Source organism: Amphiura filiformis, chromosome 2 (genome assembly GCF_039555335.1).
Source record: "Amphiura filiformis chromosome 2, Afil_fr2py, whole genome shotgun sequence".
Lineage (NCBI taxonomy): Eukaryota > Metazoa > Echinodermata > Ophiuroidea > Amphilepidida > Amphiuridae > Amphiura > Amphiura filiformis.
The window spans coordinates 12,745,922-12,766,416 of NC_092629.1; the positions used below are offsets into that span (position 1 = coordinate 12,745,922).

The 20,495-nt window shown below is 35.6% G+C and overlaps 1 protein-coding gene across 1 annotated transcript in view; it reads left to right on the forward strand.

Moving 5' to 3' along the window:
- The first annotated feature begins 258 nt into the window (after positions 1-258).
- Positions 259-20,495, forward strand: part of LOC140138290 (uncharacterized) — a 41,425-nt gene continuing 21,188 nt past the window's right edge. Inside the window, exons 1-4 of the mRNA XM_072160205.1 lie at positions 259-330; positions 12,462-12,682; positions 17,298-17,434; positions 19,949-20,040. Of these exons, the coding sequence (XP_072016306.1) occupies positions 17,345-17,434; positions 19,949-20,040 (182 nt within the window). The 5' untranslated portion in view covers positions 259-330; positions 12,462-12,682; positions 17,298-17,344. The remainder of the gene's footprint in view (positions 331-12,461; positions 12,683-17,297; positions 17,435-19,948; positions 20,041-20,495) is intronic.

Sequence of the window (20,495 nt, forward strand, 5' to 3'; positions counted from 1 at the left end):
AGGCCTATGTTAATAAATAATATCAATACAAGCTAAAACCGTTGGGGGTTCGATAATGAACCCCACAAAACTACCGAGTGTATGGAAAATGCCATAAGACTGAGTGGTTTTGCCGGCTCTCTTCGACCATCATGCCACTCGCCGTCTGTTAAAACCCTACGTTATTGAACACGTATTCTTATTTTCAGTTATATCAGAGAAAATTGGGTCTTATATTAAATATGGGGTATCGATTAATATAATATTGATTCCCATAGTCTCGACCACGTTAATTATTTGGAAATCGCGCACGTTCTTCATTTTAATTTTGACATTTTGGAACTAATGCACGTAAGTAATTTTTCTTTCATATTTATTCAGTTGTATGCATAAGTGTGCACACTGTGTTTAAGTGGTGTGTTGAGGTGGTGTAGGGGTGTGGTGGGTGGGGTGTGTATGGTTAAGGCATGTATGTGGATGACATTAATGCGATCGAGCTAAATAATTCTGGTGGCGATCAAAATTAAAATTAAGTTTTCAATTTCATTTATACATAAACCATTCTCAGAGAGATACATCTTAATTTATAAGGCTTTCTTTTGCTAGAAACCACATCATAATTAGCATTAAGGTTCCAGAGATATGACTGTATTGCCCAAAACAAAAAAAATACAAAATTTGGAAAGTTGAAAACTGTTATTGGTTATATCTTAAAATCAATATTCCCGACATCCAACTCGGATTTCTTTTAAGAAGTAATCAACAAAACATGACGAAACTTACTAAGCTTACTCATTTTGCTTGATCACATCACAATCTTACATGAAACAGTTTCCGTTTTATTTTAACATTTAAATATATTTAAATTGAAAAGATCTCCAACTCATTATTTTAAAAGATGATCCATTATATTCCCCTCGGAGAAGATAATCTTATCAAATTTGATGGGTTTTTTGTCATGTTGATGAGAAAATCCGATTTATTTTATAGAGAATCTGTTTATTTTGAAGAGAAATCTGTTTATTTTGGAGAGAAATCTATATTAGTTTGTAAGGACTACATTTTTAGAGTGTAGTGACAGTCGTATCTCGTAATGTCTCGTAATGTATTTATGGTTATAACATGTTGATGTCTTATGGGTTTGCATTATTTTCGGCTTCACCAACCAAGTTAATCCCTGAAATATAGAAGGCGATGAAAAAAACCACACGTTCTGTTCTACGGGCGGACAGAACTTTCAAATAGGGTCGGCCGGACCGACGTTTGTCATTGACGGATATCATTGACCAAACTGGTTCCTATAACCATAGTTGTATCTGTTCAAGATTAGAATTGATGGGTAGGGTTTAGGGTTATGGTTAGTGTTTAGGTTTAGGGTTAGCACTCTTTATTTTTTTGGTAAGAAGTTTCATGAACATATTTGGAATCAGCATGAAAAATGCATTAAAATGAGTACAAACAAACCTAGTATTGATTTAGGGGTTGAACATGAAGAGTTGAAAACAACAAATCATTATTATCTTGTTAGTTTAATAGACTATGCCCTTGACTTCGACGTCATAGTAAAATTCTTATCCATTAAAAACGTGTCTAACTTAAAACGTGATACCACAGCCTGAACAAACATGTATAATCAATAAACATTGTATTGATTGAAAAGTATTAATTTCAAGCAAAGCATTACTGTATTGAAACATTAAAAGCCGATAAAAATGGTAATAATACGAGGGTCGTTCAAAACATTCTACCGCCAATATCACATCTCTGTTATCTTATTTACGTGCCAAGATATTAGAATTACCCATAGCTATGCTCTAAAATCTTTGCTACAAAATAAAAGTTGCTTGATTAAAATGTGATGTTGTCTTCAGTTTTTAACCGTTTTTTAAACAGTATTTAACCGCGGCGCTTCTGATGTACCAAATCTGTATTTGCTTTAACCAACATATCTTAACAACCAACAAGAAATGTCTTTAAAAAGACAACGCCATGGATGCAGATCATGTTTCATAATTTTACATTGCAAGCACTTTGAATGCTAGTAAATTTGAATGTTTGGTACAACTAACCGGGTGCGAAATATTGGCATTTATTGGTAAATACCACCAATGACATACTAGGAAATACTCAAACTTTTCATGCTGAAAGCGGAATTGAAAAATGTGTGCTAAATAGGTCTACATATTTTAATTAATACCTGAACAAATGGCTTTAATTGAAATCACATCCTCTGAGTTTTACAACAATACAACAGTCTATATTCAGACAACCTTTAAGAATGTTTGCTGCTTAAGGGATTTCATATCAACCAAGTTTCATGACAATCCAACTATCTATTATCAGTAACTTTAACCTTGATATGACCTTGATGGTTTCCACAATCTGACAATCTATACTCAATTCACCTTGGATTAACCTTGAACTGACATTCAACATTTTCCGCTTACTAACTCATCATGTCCATAACCCCCAGATTGTTATCTGTCCATTTACCTTTTCTGTGTTTTACCATTTACCAATATTTAGTAAATTACAGTTAAAATCCATTAAAAGCATGGTATTTTATTTAAGATATATTTATTCACAATGTATAGTTTACTGGTAGTTACAATCTACCCCAATTACTGGTATTTACCCTCCCCCTGACGACTAGTGTCACTCCCAACATCAATTATTGATGGTAGTAGTGGCACCTGTCACTCAGATTAATGCTCATTATTATTGTTGAATAAGTGGTCACACTTGTTGCAGCTTATCAGTAGCCTGGATCAGCAGGAGTGCAATTGTATCCTTTTTCATAGAGCAATGATTGTTCAAAATGTTTAATGTCAAATGGTTCCTAAAAACCTTATTTGTGAACGGATTTCCATCGTTGAAAAAACAAAATGTATGTTTAATATATTAATTATTTCATTAATAGCAATTTCCTAAGTTTCCATCCATAAATAACCACAGAGCATTATCTGTTTACAAAATAAGTGTTTATTTCAGATTTCCAATTATAGCCATGTTATCAGTATACTGATAAGAGGTCAGATCCAGACCTTCTGGTCATATTTACATTGTTATAGTCAAAAACGGATACTTTGTCCTGGTAGTCCCTGGCAACCCAGTCTGCATGTGGCTTAGTCGCAAACATACACGACAGAAACCGGCTGTGAAGGAGCCTATATGCACGTAAACATCTTTAATTCTTATTATAAAATCCGTTTTTGAGTATAATAGGAAAAACTCAGATACCATGGATGGATACTGACTATATATTTAGAGAACTTTGCCTACTAGGAATTTCATTGAAACATAATGGGATAGGTGGAAAACAATTGGACAAGTATTAATTCAAAAGAAAATATCCTATTTTGGTCAACATTTAACCAATTTGAATATGCTGGGTGTCAATCTGGATTGAAAATGAGCCATTCGCCAGATTTCGTTGATTACAGCAAATTTCATCCATAAACAAAAAACTTATTCAGCACATTTCATATCTACCTAAACTCTTGAACAACCTCATCCCTTTTTCTGAAAATAACCACATTTTGAAGGTTATCACAAGAAACTCATGCATATTCCATATTGCTAACTTGGTAAAATGCACACTTGTAGCCCAATCTCGTACGTCATAGCACCCAGTTTTGGTTTGTTGTTTCAAAATATTGCAATTACACATTAGTTCTTTCAAATATTAAACCCTAAAACCCAAATCTAGAACAATCGAACATAGCTGATCATTATATTTATAAAGATATAGCAAACTTTCCATGATAGAGATTCGACCCAAGATAAATTACACCTAAATTGAGTGTCAATTCAGTATTATACCCGCATGGCGGGAAAAATCACATTTTCATCCAATAACTTTTGTAGCCTAGATTTAAGAGCAGAATCGTGGGTAATTTCAATTTCCTGGCACGTAAGATAACACAGATGTGATGATGGAGGTAGACAATTTTGAATGACCCTCTAATAAACAGCTATCTTCGACTATTTATAAATACGCACGTGACCACGGGCACGACATACCAAGACTAGCAAGTGTGACCAAATCCTCATGCCATTGACATAGATAGGAACGCTTTAGATAAATATTATCAAATTTAAAGAGGAAGCCCCGCAGAGCCGTTCTTCTGGGGTGAACCAAACCTGCCTGGTTATGAAATTAATCAGTGACAAGGTTATCTCTGAATTTGATAGGTGCTAATTGATGAAATAACATTAAAATTCAATTAGCATCTGTCAAATTCAGAGATAGCCTTGTCACTGATTAATTTTATAAGCATGCAGGTTTGGTTTACTGAAGAACTGCTCTGGCGAACTTCCTCTTTAAGTATTAATTGAATTGCAAAATTATAACACATGGGGGAAATTCCGAATTTGTAATATGTTATCAAAAACAACATTTTGAAAGTATTTGCTGACGAAAAAAATATTTATCGACGGAAGCATTTACAATAATATCACAAAGTTGAACAAAATAGACAATTTGGGGTTGTATACTGCCTTTGCATTCACATGTACAGGAAGACCACCCGCTGGGTCGAAGACAACTTCCAGAATTCCTGTCTACATGCTGTTATGGCATCGCGGAGGTGGTCACGTGCGTATTTATAAATAAGTATTTATAAATATAGTCGAAGCATACTAATAAAAAAAATGATGAAATAGAATGATTAATATAAACATCTGCATAAATTGGAGTATAAACAGTTGGACAGTGTGGTAAGCGGAACATCTGCCAAACAAGTGCCTCGTACTAATTTATACTAAGTTATGGTATACATTGCAAAGTATTGAAATTATTGCTTGCACAAAATCATTAGTAAGTAAATTTTGACAATATTTATATTTCATATAAAGAAAGCATATAAGCCTGATAGCCAACAATAATGATCAAATGATGCAAACTTATTATACCAGTGGGTCAAATATATAGTCTGGTGTTCCACTTACCTCATCTGTTGTGTGGTAAGAGGACAGGTGTGTTATGATTTCAATTGTTAAGCAAAAGACAAATTCATAATACGTTGTGTATAATATAATAATGTGCTAACTTATTACTGACGTTTTGACTGCAAATCGCAAATGTAATGATAATACGCTACCCTGTGTCCCACTTACCCACATCATTAATGCGGAACTGGGACTGTCACAATTAACATAGTTTTAATTAATATGCCTATCGATATTTTGATCACAAAGTATAATATGTATAAGTATAATGATATCTATATTTTATGGCTGTCATATTTTTTTTCACTTCTTCCATTCAAAGTCACGATCATAGCAAAGTACAAATTATGTGTCTTTTTAAAATGAGCTAAGGGTGCCAAATCCAAGATGGCGGTCAGTATATATGTTAGATCATGTTTATTGTGAATGTGACTGCATCAGACAAACATATCGCACCAGTTGCTATGTGTTTACTTATTGTTGCAACGTTGTCACGGAAACTAGGCCAATATTTTCGATGACATATTATCACAAGCGATTTGTTAATTTTATTGTGCCATTTTCGTCTCGCTAAAAGGATAATATCGATGTGATATATTGCGCAAATTCTCTGAAGTGGAAATGTAAATTGAGCAAAATGAAGTTAGTACAATAAAGCCATGGTATTTATTGCGTTTCGTGCCATATACGAGTATCCATTTAATATTTTATATTGATTTTACGCTGTATAAGAAATTAACCAATTGGACCTATATAGTATCAATAGAAAGGACGGAGTAAAAGCAAATATGCTTCAGTAGTAGGTTTCTTATGTCAGAAAATAGCAATATTTTAAGGATTCGTTTAATTTATATATCAGAATAGGATTTAATTTTAGAATTACGGGTAGTATACAGTTAATAAAAATAACCAAAAAAGTAGAAACATTCGACACAAGAGCCAATTGTAAATCTCAACAGCTTTACATTTTGCAAACCTGAGACATTTGCAAGCCCTTTACAGTCAACCTACTGTCAAGAGCTTTCACGGCAAGTTAAGGGGGTACTACACCCATGGCCAATTTTGTGCCTATTTTTGCATTTTTCTCAAAAATTATAGCGCATTGGTAACAAGTAAGATATGTATATTATAGGGGCAAAGACTACAACTACTGTACTGAAAATTCAGCAACTCAAGGCAAGTAGTTATTGATTTATTGATCAAATATTGGTTTTCCCTCATTTTTGACAGTAACTCCACATCTGTTGTCTGTGCTGAAATAAAATTTCCAGTGCAGTAGTTGTAATCTTTTCCCCTATAATATACATATCTTACTTGTCACTAATGCGCTATAATTTTTGAGAAAAATGCAAAAATAGGCATAAAATTTGAAGGTAAGTACTTAATAGAAACACCACTTCCAATTACATGTATCATGATCATTGCTAATTCCATTTAAAATCCATAAAACATGTACTTAATCTTCCACACAGGGATTGTGAATTTCAAATGGGGTTACCTAAATGGGCGACTTTTGGAATCTACACCATCTATGTGGGAGATTCCATATGGGGGTGTATAGATGTTAAGGGGGTACTACACCCATTGCATTTTTTTTGCATTTTTTTGCATTTTGTGAAGAAATGAGAAAAAGAAATTCGACAAAGTGGTATGCAAAATGAAGGGGCAAATCTTCTCGTTCAATTGGTGGCATCAGTATCAATGACGCGTACATACTTCTAATGGTATAACTAGCCAAAAAGTGGTACATCACTGATGTTTTAAATTCACTTCATTTTGGAAAGCTTACTATCAACGGATTTCGTTAAAATTTTGGATATGTGTTGCTAATACATTAGGAAATAATGTTGATATGTAAAATGGGAATAAGTGGTCCCTGATTTCTTTTATGACTTCATGAACTTCGTGCTCCACAACTATCAAAAAACGAACCGGTTAAAATGCTTCTATTTTCAATGTTGAGCTATATTTTGTATTTTGAACTTGCGACACTATTTCACTGAAACTTAATTAAGCCATAGGTAACAGGTTACCACAACCACACTGCAGCAATGTTGAAAAAGATTGTATTTTTTGTCACCTATACCACCATATTAGGTAGTTTTCCGTAAGTTTCATTTTTGTGATTTTGGTAACTATTTTATATTAATTTGCCCAATCCATCTCAACTAGGCAATCTAAATTGTACTCACCATTTACATCCCAAGGTAGTTTAGTATATCCACCTCACACATTTCCATTATATATCCAGTAACAGGCAAAATATCAAAATTGATGCCTCATTATGACATGTATTATATCACAGACTATCACATGTATTCAAAATTGATGCCTGAATTTGACCTGAACCAATTGACCTATAACCTGACCTTTGATGACCTTATAGCCTTTTTAATCTCTTTTCCTAACAACACATTATAGAAGATACATACATGGTGTAGTATTAAATTGTCTATGTGGAAGAGATTAGGCGTATTTAATTTATTCAGTGTTATAATCAGTGAGTACATTTCTATAGACAGTATAACAAAGGATTTAATGTATTCTATTCATGTATTCTACTTGGACATGTTCAATAGAATAAATTATGGTTTGTTATGAAACACACATCTCAGTTACTAGGATACAGTTAAACAAAAATATATAGGGCTAAAATGACTTACTAAAATGGTTTAAAAACACTTTGTATGTAGATATATTTTATAAGTTCATGACATGAGGTGATGAACATATTTATGTACTTTATAAATTTGCAAGAAAAAAAGGAGGGGTACTGATGAAAATCAGGGTATTATTCCCCCTTAAGTGAACTGGAACTGCTTAATTGTTATAAACTTTGAAGCACCAATATCCAATATCCGAGTGGAGCGATTAATATTTTTATTTTTTTTGCGGATTTGGAGATCCCTCCCAAAACCCAAAAGCTGTGACTGACCATCCCTGATTGATTAAAATTTTTATGTTTTTAATTTCCAAATTTTATAATTAGTTTTAGTATCCAGAAATAATGCAACAACATACTGGTATGGTACGTAGTACTTATCTTACATGACTTAAAGCCATATTATAACATTTGCTGAGGAAGACGCCCTCACTGAATTTTTAAAATTCCTTTTTTTACACGATTAAATTGTTCTTTATTAAACCAATATACCCTGCAAAAATCAAGACTCTAAATGCTGTAGTTTTGTCAAAATCCGTGATTTTGAATTAAAGGCTGATTCAGCGCTTTATTATTACGATGGAATTATTAGTCGAACGCATACACGATGTTCATAACACACAGTACGTCACGGCGTGCAAATGGGGTTACCTAAATGGGCGACTTTTGGAATCTACACCATCTATGTGGGAGATTCCATATGGGGGTGTATAGATTTTAAGGGGGTACTACACCCATTGCATTTTTTTTTGCATTTTTTTGCATTTTGTGAAGAAATGAGAAAAAGAAATTCGACAAAGTGGTATGCAAAATGAAGGGGCAAATCTTCTCGTTCAATTGGTGGCATCAGTATCAATGACGCGTACATACTTCTAATGGTATAACTAGCCAAAAAGTGGTACATCACTGATGTTTTAAATTCACTTCATTTTGGAAAGCTTACTATCAACGGATTTCGTTAAAATTTTGGATATGTGTTGCTAATACATTAGGAAAATAATGTTGATATGTAAAATGGGAATAAGTGGTCCCTGATTTCTTTTATGACTTCATGAACTTCGTGCTCCACAACTATCAAAAAACGAACCGGTTAAAATGCTTCTATTTTCAATATTGAGCTATATTTTGTATTTTGAACTTGCGACACTATTTCACTGAAACTTAATTAAGCCATAGGTAACAGGTTACCACAACCACACTGCAGCAATGTTGAAAAAGATTGTATTTTTGTCACCTATACCAACATAATAAGTGGTTTTTCGTAAGCTTCAATTTTGTGATTTTGGTAACTATTTTATATTAATTTGCCCAATCCATCTCAACTAGGCAATCTAAATTGTACTCACCATTTACATCCCAAGGTACTTTAGTATATCCACCTCACACATTTCCATTATATATCCAGTAACAGGCAAAATATCAAAATTGATGCCTCATTATGACATGTATTATATCACAGACTATCACATGTATTCAAAATTGATGCCTGAATTTGACCTGAACCAATTGACCTATAACCTGACCTTTGATGACCTTATAGCCCTTTTTAATCTCTTTTCCTAACAACACATTATAGAAGATACATACATGGTGTAGTATTAAATTGTCTATGTGGAAGAGATTAGGCGTATTTAATTTATTCAGTGTTATAATCAGTGAGTACATTTCTATAGACAGTATAACAAAGGATTTAATGTATTCTATTCAAATTATGGTTTGTTATGAAACACACATCTCAGTTACTAGGATACAGTTAAACAAAAATATATAGGGCTAAAATGACTTACTAAAATGGTTTAAAAACACTTTGTATGTAGATATATTTTATAAGTTCATGCCATGAGGTGATGAACATATTTATGTACTTTATAAATTTGCAAAAAGAAAAAAAGGAGGGGTACTGATGAACATCAGGGTATTATTCCCCCTTAAGTGAACTGGAACTGCTTAATTGTTATAAACTTTGAAGCACCAATATCCAATATCCGAGTGGAGCGATTAATATAATTTTTTTTTTGCGGATTTGGACATCCCTCCCAAAACCCAAAAGCTGTGACTGACCATCCCTGATTGATTAAAATTTTTATGTTTTTAATTTCCAAATTTTATAATTAGTTTTAGTATCCAGAAATAATGCAACAACATACTGGTATGGTACGTAGTACTTATCTTACATGACTTAAAGCCATATTATAACATTTGCTGAGGAAGACGCCCTCACTGAATTTTTAAAATTCCCTTTTTTACACGATTAAATTGTACTTTATTAAACCAATATACCCTGCAAAAATCAAGACTCTAAATGCTGTAGTTTTGTCAAAATTCGTGATTTTGAATTAAAGGCTGATTCAGCGCTTTATTATTACGATGGAATTATTAGTCGAACGCATACACGATGTTCATAACACACAGTACGTCACGGCGTGCGGGACGGTGATATACACAACAAAGGGTCGTACCACAACATGACCGAAGGAGTGGTACGTATTGGCGACATGTGCGCTGGTAGTAAATTCAATTTTCTTTGCTTTACCGTAGTTGTTCGGCTCTTGCGGAGCCATAATGGCACAATTCGGCAATTTCACTTTCTTTGGAGGAAATACCACATTTTGGCATTTTTAGATTGGGTCCCTTTACACTGCACCAGTGAATTTCATTTTGAATTGAAAACTTAAAATGCTATTGTATTTTTGACCTGCTTTAGTCTATACTAAAATGGCAAAATGGTGAACACAAAAACCAATGGTTCTCCCATTTCACCGTAGGCCGAAGGTAATTAACAAATTAATTTCCCCCTTTCAGAATACCATATTTTGGGAGGTAAGTTTAAACAAAAATCATTTAGGATTAGTAAAGAAAATGTCAATGCTCGAATAATTGATATTAAATATCCAATAACATTAATTAATGATGCCAATATATTTAATTATTATATCTTACTTGAACTTCAACGTCATTTGAAATCAATATCATACTTCTGTGTGCAGAAATATTTTACGTATTGGTGTACTAGCATACCCGGATAGTATAATGCTAGTTTAACACTTTCCTGACGCATACCGCATTGCCGCTCTGACGACCATTTTGCTTCACTGCACGCTCGCACCGGAAACACTATCAGTGACCAGCGGCAAACCAATGGATCACTCGCCAGGAGTTGAATCTGAGTACTCGCCGCTCTAAGTATGAGCGGCAACATTGGCTTTTTAGTCATGCCGCTGCCGCTCAGCGGTGTACCACTCTGCTCGCAGCAAAGTACAAGTGGCATAATGAAGCGTCACGCCACTCAGCGGCAAGCGCCAGAAAGTATGAAACATTAGACCCATTACCCCCTATGCGATAAAAGGTAAAAGGCCACAAAATAGTCAATACAATGTAAGAGGAGTCTGTCCGCAAGGAGACTTCGACTGCTCAATGCCAGAAGTGGGCAAGTGCAAAAGCTGCCATGTGTAGCAACCATGTGCAGATTAGTACTAAAATATACTTTGTGTAAAGTACCAAATGTTCACAGGGCAGCTATTACACTAACCTACTTCTGACACCAAGCAGTCCACTTGTAGCTTAATGGAACTGAATGAAGCTTCACATATACCAACACTGCCGTTTTCATCTTTGCACAGCCGAGTCATGGCTGTTTTTTTTTCTTACAGGATCTTCTTTCTTTCTTTCTTTCTTTCTTTCTTCTGTCGACCGGTATAAAACGAAATACCTTCAACAATTTTTATCAGACAAGAAAAACGTAGCACAGTAACGGTATATTCACACATGAATTGATGTTACCCAATGTACACGTGATATTTTTTATTTTTGGGTCAAAGGTCATTAAGAGGTCACTTCCGGTCCGAGACGAAAAACCCTCAAAATACCTCTTCTGCCACAAATAAGATATCTATAGCACAGTGATGCTACGTGCACATATGCATTGACATTAGCCAATGTCTATGGAGGGTTCATAGATTTTGGGGTCAAAGGTCATTAAGGGGTCACACCTCGGCTGTGTTTGTGGGCTGAGACCACAACTTTGTCTTGTTTTTTTTCTCTTAATTTGTCATGACTTAAATAGCAATTTGAATGAAAAAGGAGAGCTTTTCAAGTTTTCATTTACTTTTCTAGAAGCACGCAGATTATAAGCCCGTAGCAAGAGGCAGTGGAAATCGCCTCGAGCGAGGAAAAAATCAAATGTGTCAGTTTTGAAAATATCTTTGGTCATTTCAAATACATATAGCTTGGGGAATAACGTCGCATCATGCCGTATGGGCAATCGAATTCTCCATCTATCGACCACTTTTTAAAGTAATTTTATGTTGTTTATTTTAGTGTCCATAAGAAATTGTTTTACATGTAAGTGGCCGGATATACGCGGACCAGTGGCGCATCGTGGCCGCTCCTACCCCGGGGCTATAAAAAAGTAAATTTTGACGCTCCTGCAGCAACAACCCGAAATGGTTGACCCAATTTTTCCCAGCCATGATGGCGCTCATGAATCTCAAAAGTGGATGGGGAGGGAGGATCAAATAAAAATTCTCAACATTTTGTTTTAATATTGCAGAATTATCCCCACCGCTTTGAGCGGTGGTCATACAAGCGAAAAAAAGAGTATAGTTACATTAGTTTTCCATAATTTTCCGCCATTTTCCATTAATAATTGTTCTTGCCGACCTTCATCTTCCGTCGCCCCTTTTGCCACCCCTTGCTTTTACCCCGGAGTGCTTGCGCCCCCAAATACGTGCATGCGGATATTTTTTTATTTCACTGTCTAACTTAACTGAATTTCCATGACATTTTCTAGCATCGAATTTGATAACATGTTTTTTCATGATTCGTTTGCTTTTAGTAATCCTTTATATCATTATGTTTTTATCTTTCATAGGGCTTAACATGGGTTCGAAAGGCTATTACGTACTCATGGTTCTCAGTATTATACATTGGAGACGTACATTTGGATATAACACAGGTCCTCCGTAGGCGTAAACACGGCAGCAACACTGTGCAATGACTTATTACCACAACATCAGGTGGAACCACAGGTTAATCCATCACCATATACCATTACCGCTCCAACTGAATATCAACCAGGACAACCAATTACTGGTACGTTCATTTACTAATATCTTAACCACTTGCGATGCGGGTATATGGCAAGATACGCGGATAAAGGTGATCCGCGCATACCGGGTACGTAAAATCCACATTGATACGTATGTTCAATGCCTGTGCCCTCTAAGCGTACTTGGAATTACGCGTAAGATAAACGTGTAAGGTTACACGTGTAAGATTGCATCTTACACGTGTAAGATTGCATCTTATACGTGTAAGATTGCATCTTATACGTGTAAGAATGAAGCGGGATTTTTAAATTGACGAATCACAGAGTAAGAAATCACAAACAACCAATCATCTCATGCGTAGCAAACTTCAACCAATAATATGTAAAGACGTTTTGTAATTTGTAACATCCACTTAAATTAAATTTCAAGAGGTGATGGTAAAATAATCACGTTTGCGAAAACTACCACGGTGCAGATCGATATCGAGGTTGAGATTATTCGACACACGTCGTACTAGTCAAATCGGAATACCATCCATCCCTAATAGGCAAATTTAAGCATCCCGCTAGATTCTAAGACGTATAAGATGCGATCTTACACACATAAGATGCAATCTTACACGTGTAAGATGCTATCTTACACGTATAAGGTTACACGTATAATCTTACACGTTTTTTGGTCCACTTGGCCATTCATACTATGCAGCTGACGCCGCGCCGCCGGTACAGGGTTCGGACTTGGCGACATCGCTCACCTGAGCGTACACAGTGCACTCAACTTGTCTGCGCTTACGCTCGCACTCTCATTTGTGCTATTTTGAGTTCGCTAACGCACCCCAACTTATCGTCGATCCTCGTAGGCAACATGCTTACCTTCCGCGGTATGAGCGGAACAGTGTTCCATTTTTGTAATGTTTTCCCCTCTTTTCAACATATGGAATGTTTAAAAATTTCATCATATCAATATATTATGATTTAGTGGTATGATGCAATTATCGTGCACTCAGTGTAATACTGCTCCAGCCTTCGGCATCACCCAATATGACACTTCGCGCACATTAATTTCCCGTATCATATCTCCGCTTAACCTAATAACTAATATACTTGGACTTTGTGTACCTCTTTAGCGGCTGTGGAATAATTATCAGCCCCGGGAGGGGGGTAAAATTTCCAAACGGCTCGCTAAATATCGTTTGCCCGCCCTCTCGGCCTGCCAAAAGCGCTTGCCCCTCCCCTCTCGGCCTGTCAAAAATCTTTGCCCCCCCCTTGCACATGCCAAATTTTTGGATTCAATTTGCAAATCTTAAATGGTCTAGATATATGTTGTGAGCGCGGCGAGCAGGAAAATTGCATATTTAAGCCTTTCAGTACTTTTTTTTCATCGCTTGCCCCCTCTCGGCTTGCCAAAAATTGCTTGCCCCCCCCCCCTTTTGGCTCGCCAAAAATTCTTGCCCCTCCCCCCCCCTCCCCCCCATTTTACCCTCCCACCAGGGCTCATGATTATTGCACAGCCCCTTACCTGGGAATTGTCTTAAACCTGGGTTCATAAAACGTGTCTTAGATTGTATTTCAAGACAAGACATATGATTTTGTATCGTTGAAGACATGTCTAATTGGAAGACACGATTTTGACCGTTTACATTAGACTTTCCAAGATGAAATTCATACACCCAGATGGAAGACGAATCCTTAATTTCCCACACAGGCAGGGGTGTAGATTTCAAATAGAGTCACCCATTCATGTAACCCCAGCAAACACAAAATGTTTTTAAAACGTTTTAACAGGTAATATTTTGGATTTTTGGTTTTGGTACAACATTTTATTAACATTAAATGTCAGGTTACATAAGTCACGGAAACGTTTTGAAACATTTTGTATGAAAACACGCTACAAACAAATTTTTAAAATGTTTTCAAAATGTTATTGTTAAATACTGTTTTGCAAACTTTGCTTGCCAAATATTTTGTCAACACTTAAATAACATTATGTTACAATATTTGCAGCAAGTTATAAAAAAATGGAATGTTATGAAAACGTTTTATACCCTTTATATAACGCGACATTTAAACGTTTTCTGTCAACTTTTTCTAACCTTTTACGAATGATCTCGAAAATGTTTTGTGTTTGCTGGGACACCATTTGAAGTTAACACACCCTGTGCGGAATATTAAGAACATAAAGAATGTATGGATTGCATGGATTTCAACTGGAATATCCCATTGTAGTTCTACATACATTAGGCACTAGTGTGAATGGTTAAAATGTATTAAAAGTAACGACAGATAATATATACTAGCATAAAATAATCTTTGGGTACATTTGTTGGAAATACTTATACAGATGTATTGCATTTGAGTCACTGGCGATTTACGCGCACTGGGACACGCACTGACGTCTCTATATCACTCTCGAGGAAACCAGTCATTTGTTTTATCTCGAATACAATATGAACATACACAACGCATTCATGACGCTCATGGCGTTACAGACCCCTTAGACAATTGTTCATATTTCACCAATGTTTAGCTATAAAAACGCAGAATAACACATTCAACCATACCTGAGAGTACTTTATTAAGAGAGGCCAAACTTTTTAAGGGATATTTTTATTGAAATTTTATTACCGATTAAACATACTGCAGTTACTGTCCGTTTTCCTATACACAATACACAATGCTCTCACCATTGACACGTGACCTCTACAAATAGCGTACGTTAGAAGTATATTGCATTTGCCACTGTGTGAAAAATAACCGGCCAATATTTAAACTATTCTCCAAACTTCTAGCAAATATATTTCTCTAACATGACTTAAAATTACAGCTAGGTTACATGTTCAGAAGGGGTCGCACTTTCGTAGAATATGAGTGAGGGCAAAGCATAGCTAGCTCATAGCTAGCCAACTCCCCGTGTTAATTGAATGGAGATTTGACCGAAAATATTGAGCTATATTGGTAACGGACCGCTCCGTTCTGAAGGATGCCACAAAAAACGGTACAAGCTACATTTAAACTATTCTATGAAATTCTAGAAAATATAGTTTTGTAACATGTCCTAAATTTTAGCTAATTTAGGTGTTTGGAGAGGGTCGCACTTTTGTGTTTTAGGAAGGATATGTAAACGACAGATAACACCAAAAATATGAAGAAATTATTTCCAAACCGTGTTAAGTCAACAATCATTATGTTGCTCATTTTCAAGAATGCTGGTTAACAAAAAGCAGGCCATTGTCTCATTTCGTGAACAAAGGTCCACATACCATTGTTTCCTTCCGTTTCCTTTATAATCGGTTACCCAACTGAAGCTATAATACCAGCTTTATTGCGATATCGCACATGTAAAACAGACACATGTGCACAACCAGAAGAAGATCCGATTTAATCAGTTGAGCTGTTTCAATGAGTGTTATCTTGGTTTAATAGCTTTTAATGGGGTTTAAGTCCTGCAAAGGTCGAGATGAATTCTACTGTAGACATGACTGCATCATGACCCAGTAATTCTGACTCATTGCATGGTGACCGGGCATGGTGATTGACAGCTGCATATCGGCGGTACAAAAAGGTGATTACCAGACCTTGATTACCTAAAGAGGGTGGCACATTTCACTGACCTCCGACCCTGACTGACCTGCATTGTTTGTCACATAAACAAACCGTGACCTAACCGCTGCGTACAAAGCAGGGGATCGCGACTGTTGAACAGTTTTTGTCCTCCGAATCGGTATATAGGTATAATTTGTATAGAGTACCGCTGGCCTGACCATACACAGCATGATGCATGATGAAAAAGGCTGGTCGCTTTCTATCTATAAACACTATAATTAAAGACAGAGATAAAAAGGATTTATCGCGTCTGATGTCACTGTCAATTACGATCTTTGATTGGTTTACACAGGTTAATAGCGCGTAAAAGGAAGACCGATATATCTGGTGCTGATCGGAGAAAAGGAATAGCAGCAAATGCTGTACTTTTACAAGGCAAAAAGCAGCTTTTCTAGGCATTGTTGACATGGTACCTTCGCCAAAATAAAGACCTAACTTTTGAGATGGTTTGCATGTTTGAAAATGCAAAATTAACAATAAGGCGCCCGGTTTTACCGCCGTGTTCAACAACTCATATCATCACGGCACTTTTAAACAAACCGTGCTCGAATTTGATTGACAGATGATGTCAGACGCGATCAATTCTTTTTATCTCTGTCTTTAATTATAACAGTCTGGACTGAACAAGGTCATCCGGTGTAACCGATTCCCCATCTAGGTCATACTGCCCTCACTGTATTAAAATGTGGCCAAGAGCATGCAATCTCACACCATGTGCCATCAAATCAGAGTCCCATAGAGTTATGTGCTAAATTTGCCTTAAGAAATGAAAAGCCTGCGCTATTTAAAATCATTACAAATTATTCAATCTCTCCCATCTGTGGTACACTTGCACTGTATTCAATATTACTAGTAATCATGACCAATCCAAATTTGGACAAAAGTATGCAAATTTCTGATCATTTTAATGCTTACTTTAGCCGTCTATGGGTTTTTCTGAGAATTGAAATTAAGGGCGCATAACCATATAATTCGATTTAGTGGTGTGAAATCTGAAACCTTAAAGAGGTTTTATAACATTATAATTATGTGGGTTTCATTCTCAATATATTTCAGTTACTCTACAGGGTGCAACAAGTGACGTGACTTTCAAAGGCTTTATCATGCAAGCACGCAACGTCAACAGTGAGCCAGTCGGGGTTTTCTCAGATGCCCCTGACGGGACGAAATTATTAACTTGTACAGAAACTAATGTAAGTTACACTGCATTATATGGCAAATTATGTATTTGAAACCTGTTTTTTTTTCCGGCGAGAAACTAAGTTTGATATAACCAGTTTAAATTTAAAAAGCTACGTTACGTAATAATGGTTTCTGGATCGAAAAACAAAAACAAACAAACAATTGAATCCAAACTCAGCTTGCAGCTATTTGATTCGAGAAATCACGTTTATCAAATTGTGAAACGAGATTTGTTGAGATGGAATACAAAAAGGAAAAAGTTAGATCCTTGTTTGTTGAGTTAAAGGAGTTTTATAAGGTACAACATCTTTTATGGTCCTATAGCGCTATCGTTGCCCGAAGAGGTACCGATAGCACTTTTTATCGTACCCTGAAAGTTTGTTCAAACAGGGATTTTTCTCAACATGGACTTTAAAAAATCCACTTTTTTTCTTAAAGTAAAAAATGGGGGAAATGGAAAAAAAATACATCTGCAAATTGCAACAGATTTTGATGATTTAGGCTACTAGGTCTAGAGTTCTGGCTATAAGACATAAGGTTAGGGTTTGAAATTATGATTTAGGGTTAGGGTTTAGATTTAGGGTTATGTCATAGAGTTAGAGTGTAGGGTTATGATTTAGGTTAGAGTTTAGATTTAGGGCTCAATGCTCTAGAGTTAGGATTACACCCCCACCCCCTGTATAAAACGTTGTTCCATGCATCTCACAAGTACATGTATGCATGGCTGCATATTGCCTGGCTATATTATATAGGGCTATGTAAACAATGTCATGTATCTGTGTGTTGACACTGCACGAAAAGGTGTGAAGTGGCTAGAGTTCATGTTGGCTATTACATAACAAAGCTAATACTGATATAATAGGAAAGTCAATGACTTTGAAATGTAAAATTTTAAACTTAGAACAATTTTGGTGGTTTTCATTTTGTGGCAAATTTGCACTCATTTTTAAATAATTGTCACTGTGTGTGTTTTTTGTTGTAAATCCACAGGCCTTTTGCCAATGACTGGTACGTCAATGTTTTCCGAGTCGTAACATTACGCGGCATGTTAGACCGTAAAATTGAGCGTATTTTCTACAGAATGATGCAGCACCTTTAAAAGAGTCGTAACATTACGCGGCGTGATGAACCGTAAAATTGCGCGTATTTTCTACAGAATGACGCAGCACCTTTGAACGAGTCGCAACATTACGCGGCATGTTGAGCCGTAAAATTGTGCGTGTTTTCTACAGATGAAGCAGCACCTTTTTCGAGTCACAACATTACGCGCGGCATGTTGAACCCTTAAATTGTGCGTATTTAGCAGATATGCTCATTATGCACTTACTCGATTTCACATTGCTATGGCAAGCTATTATTCATCTAAATAGCATTTATAGGGGGGTCAGAAACCTATAAGCTTACCAAATAGTTGTGTTCAGCCCTGTCATACCCCTACACGGTCCTAGTTTAATATACTCACATGCCTATAGCAGACTTCCAAATGTCTGTAAATCCATCATGAACATGGAATTAAACAGGCTTTTATAATGGTTATCCTATCTGATATCACGTCCATGTTCATGCACTTTGTCATGGAGCTGAATTCGGCAGGCGCGACCTCCACAACCGTATCAAAATAAATTTTAATTTTCCAACTGAAAAATATTATGTCAGTCTGATCGCAAATAATTATAATCATGTATTTTAATTGAAAGCAAAACAAAATCACCAAAATGCAGATTGTGCTTCAATTCAATGAGTTTAAATTCTGCACTATAACGAGTTGCACAATTTTTGCATTTCCGGTGTGGAAGCTTGCCCATTTCACCCCCCCTTTACTTGCTTTTAATACGCTACGCACACCATTAAATTCTTTAGAGTAATTGCAAAGATTTGTGCCAAGTCTACATATTTTACAATAAGCAATGAACTTTTTAGACTGCGACAAGCCTGTTTTAGGCTGATTACATGTCTGTCCTTTAAAAATATAAACTTTTTTTCATTTTTTATATGATCAAAATAAATTGCAATTTTTAGGTAATTTTTTTGTTTTGATTTCAAATCTGGACATTTTGAGTCAATTTTGAGAATAAATTCTGTTTTCAGTGTGCATTCATTTTTCATTTAAATAAAAAACAATAACACTATACAATTGTTAATTATTATGCTTGATACAACTTATTACATCTCCAGGGAGTGATGTTCAGAGTCATCGGTACCTAACCGGGCACCGAATAGGACCAAATTGGATGTGGTGCCTAAGAGAATTGCTATACAATTTTGAGAAGCCACATTATCAACTGAGAAAGCATATTGATCAAAAAAAGTTAATTTCCCCAATTTTTCAAAACCAGAAACCTGATTTTCGAATTTGAATAGCAAAGTCTTTTTACAAACTAGTTATGCATGTTCGTATTTAAGTTTTTTTTATGTTTTTAGAATTAAGAAATTAACATAACACTAAAACAATAAAAAAAAGTTCAACTCAGTCTGATTTTATTTTAGCATTATTAATCTAATATTAATACAAATTTTTCTCTTAGGACACATGGGGCCATTGCGACAATACTTTAAAACAATCAGTAGCTGTCACATGGACCGCGCCAGAAAGTAACGAAGGAGAACTTGTGTTTGTGTAAGTTAAAATGTGGAAAAGAAGAAGAAGAAGAAGAAGAAGAAGAAGAAGAAGAAGAAGAAGAAGAAGAAGAAGAAGAAGAAGAAGAAGAAGAAGAAGAAGAAGAAGAAGAAGAAGAAGAAGAAGAAGAAGAAGAAGAAGAAGAAAGAGAGAGAGAGAGGAGAGGAGAGGAGAGGACGAAGAAGGATGAGAAAGAGGAGAAGACAGAAAAAAAGGAAAGAAAAAGCTTAAGAACACAGAAGGAAAAGAAGCCTAAACAGAAGAAGACAAAGACGACGAAGAAGAAGTAACAGCAACTTAAAGGTGAACCTCATTGAAAATAAAGTTATAAATCAATGGAAAGCTTATGATGTCAGGATACTAAAAATTATTTTTTCCGATTTCTTTGATGGCTAATAAAGCTGAAAAATTAAAAAAATGAATGAATTTTTGGTCTTTTTTAAGGCGCCCAAAAA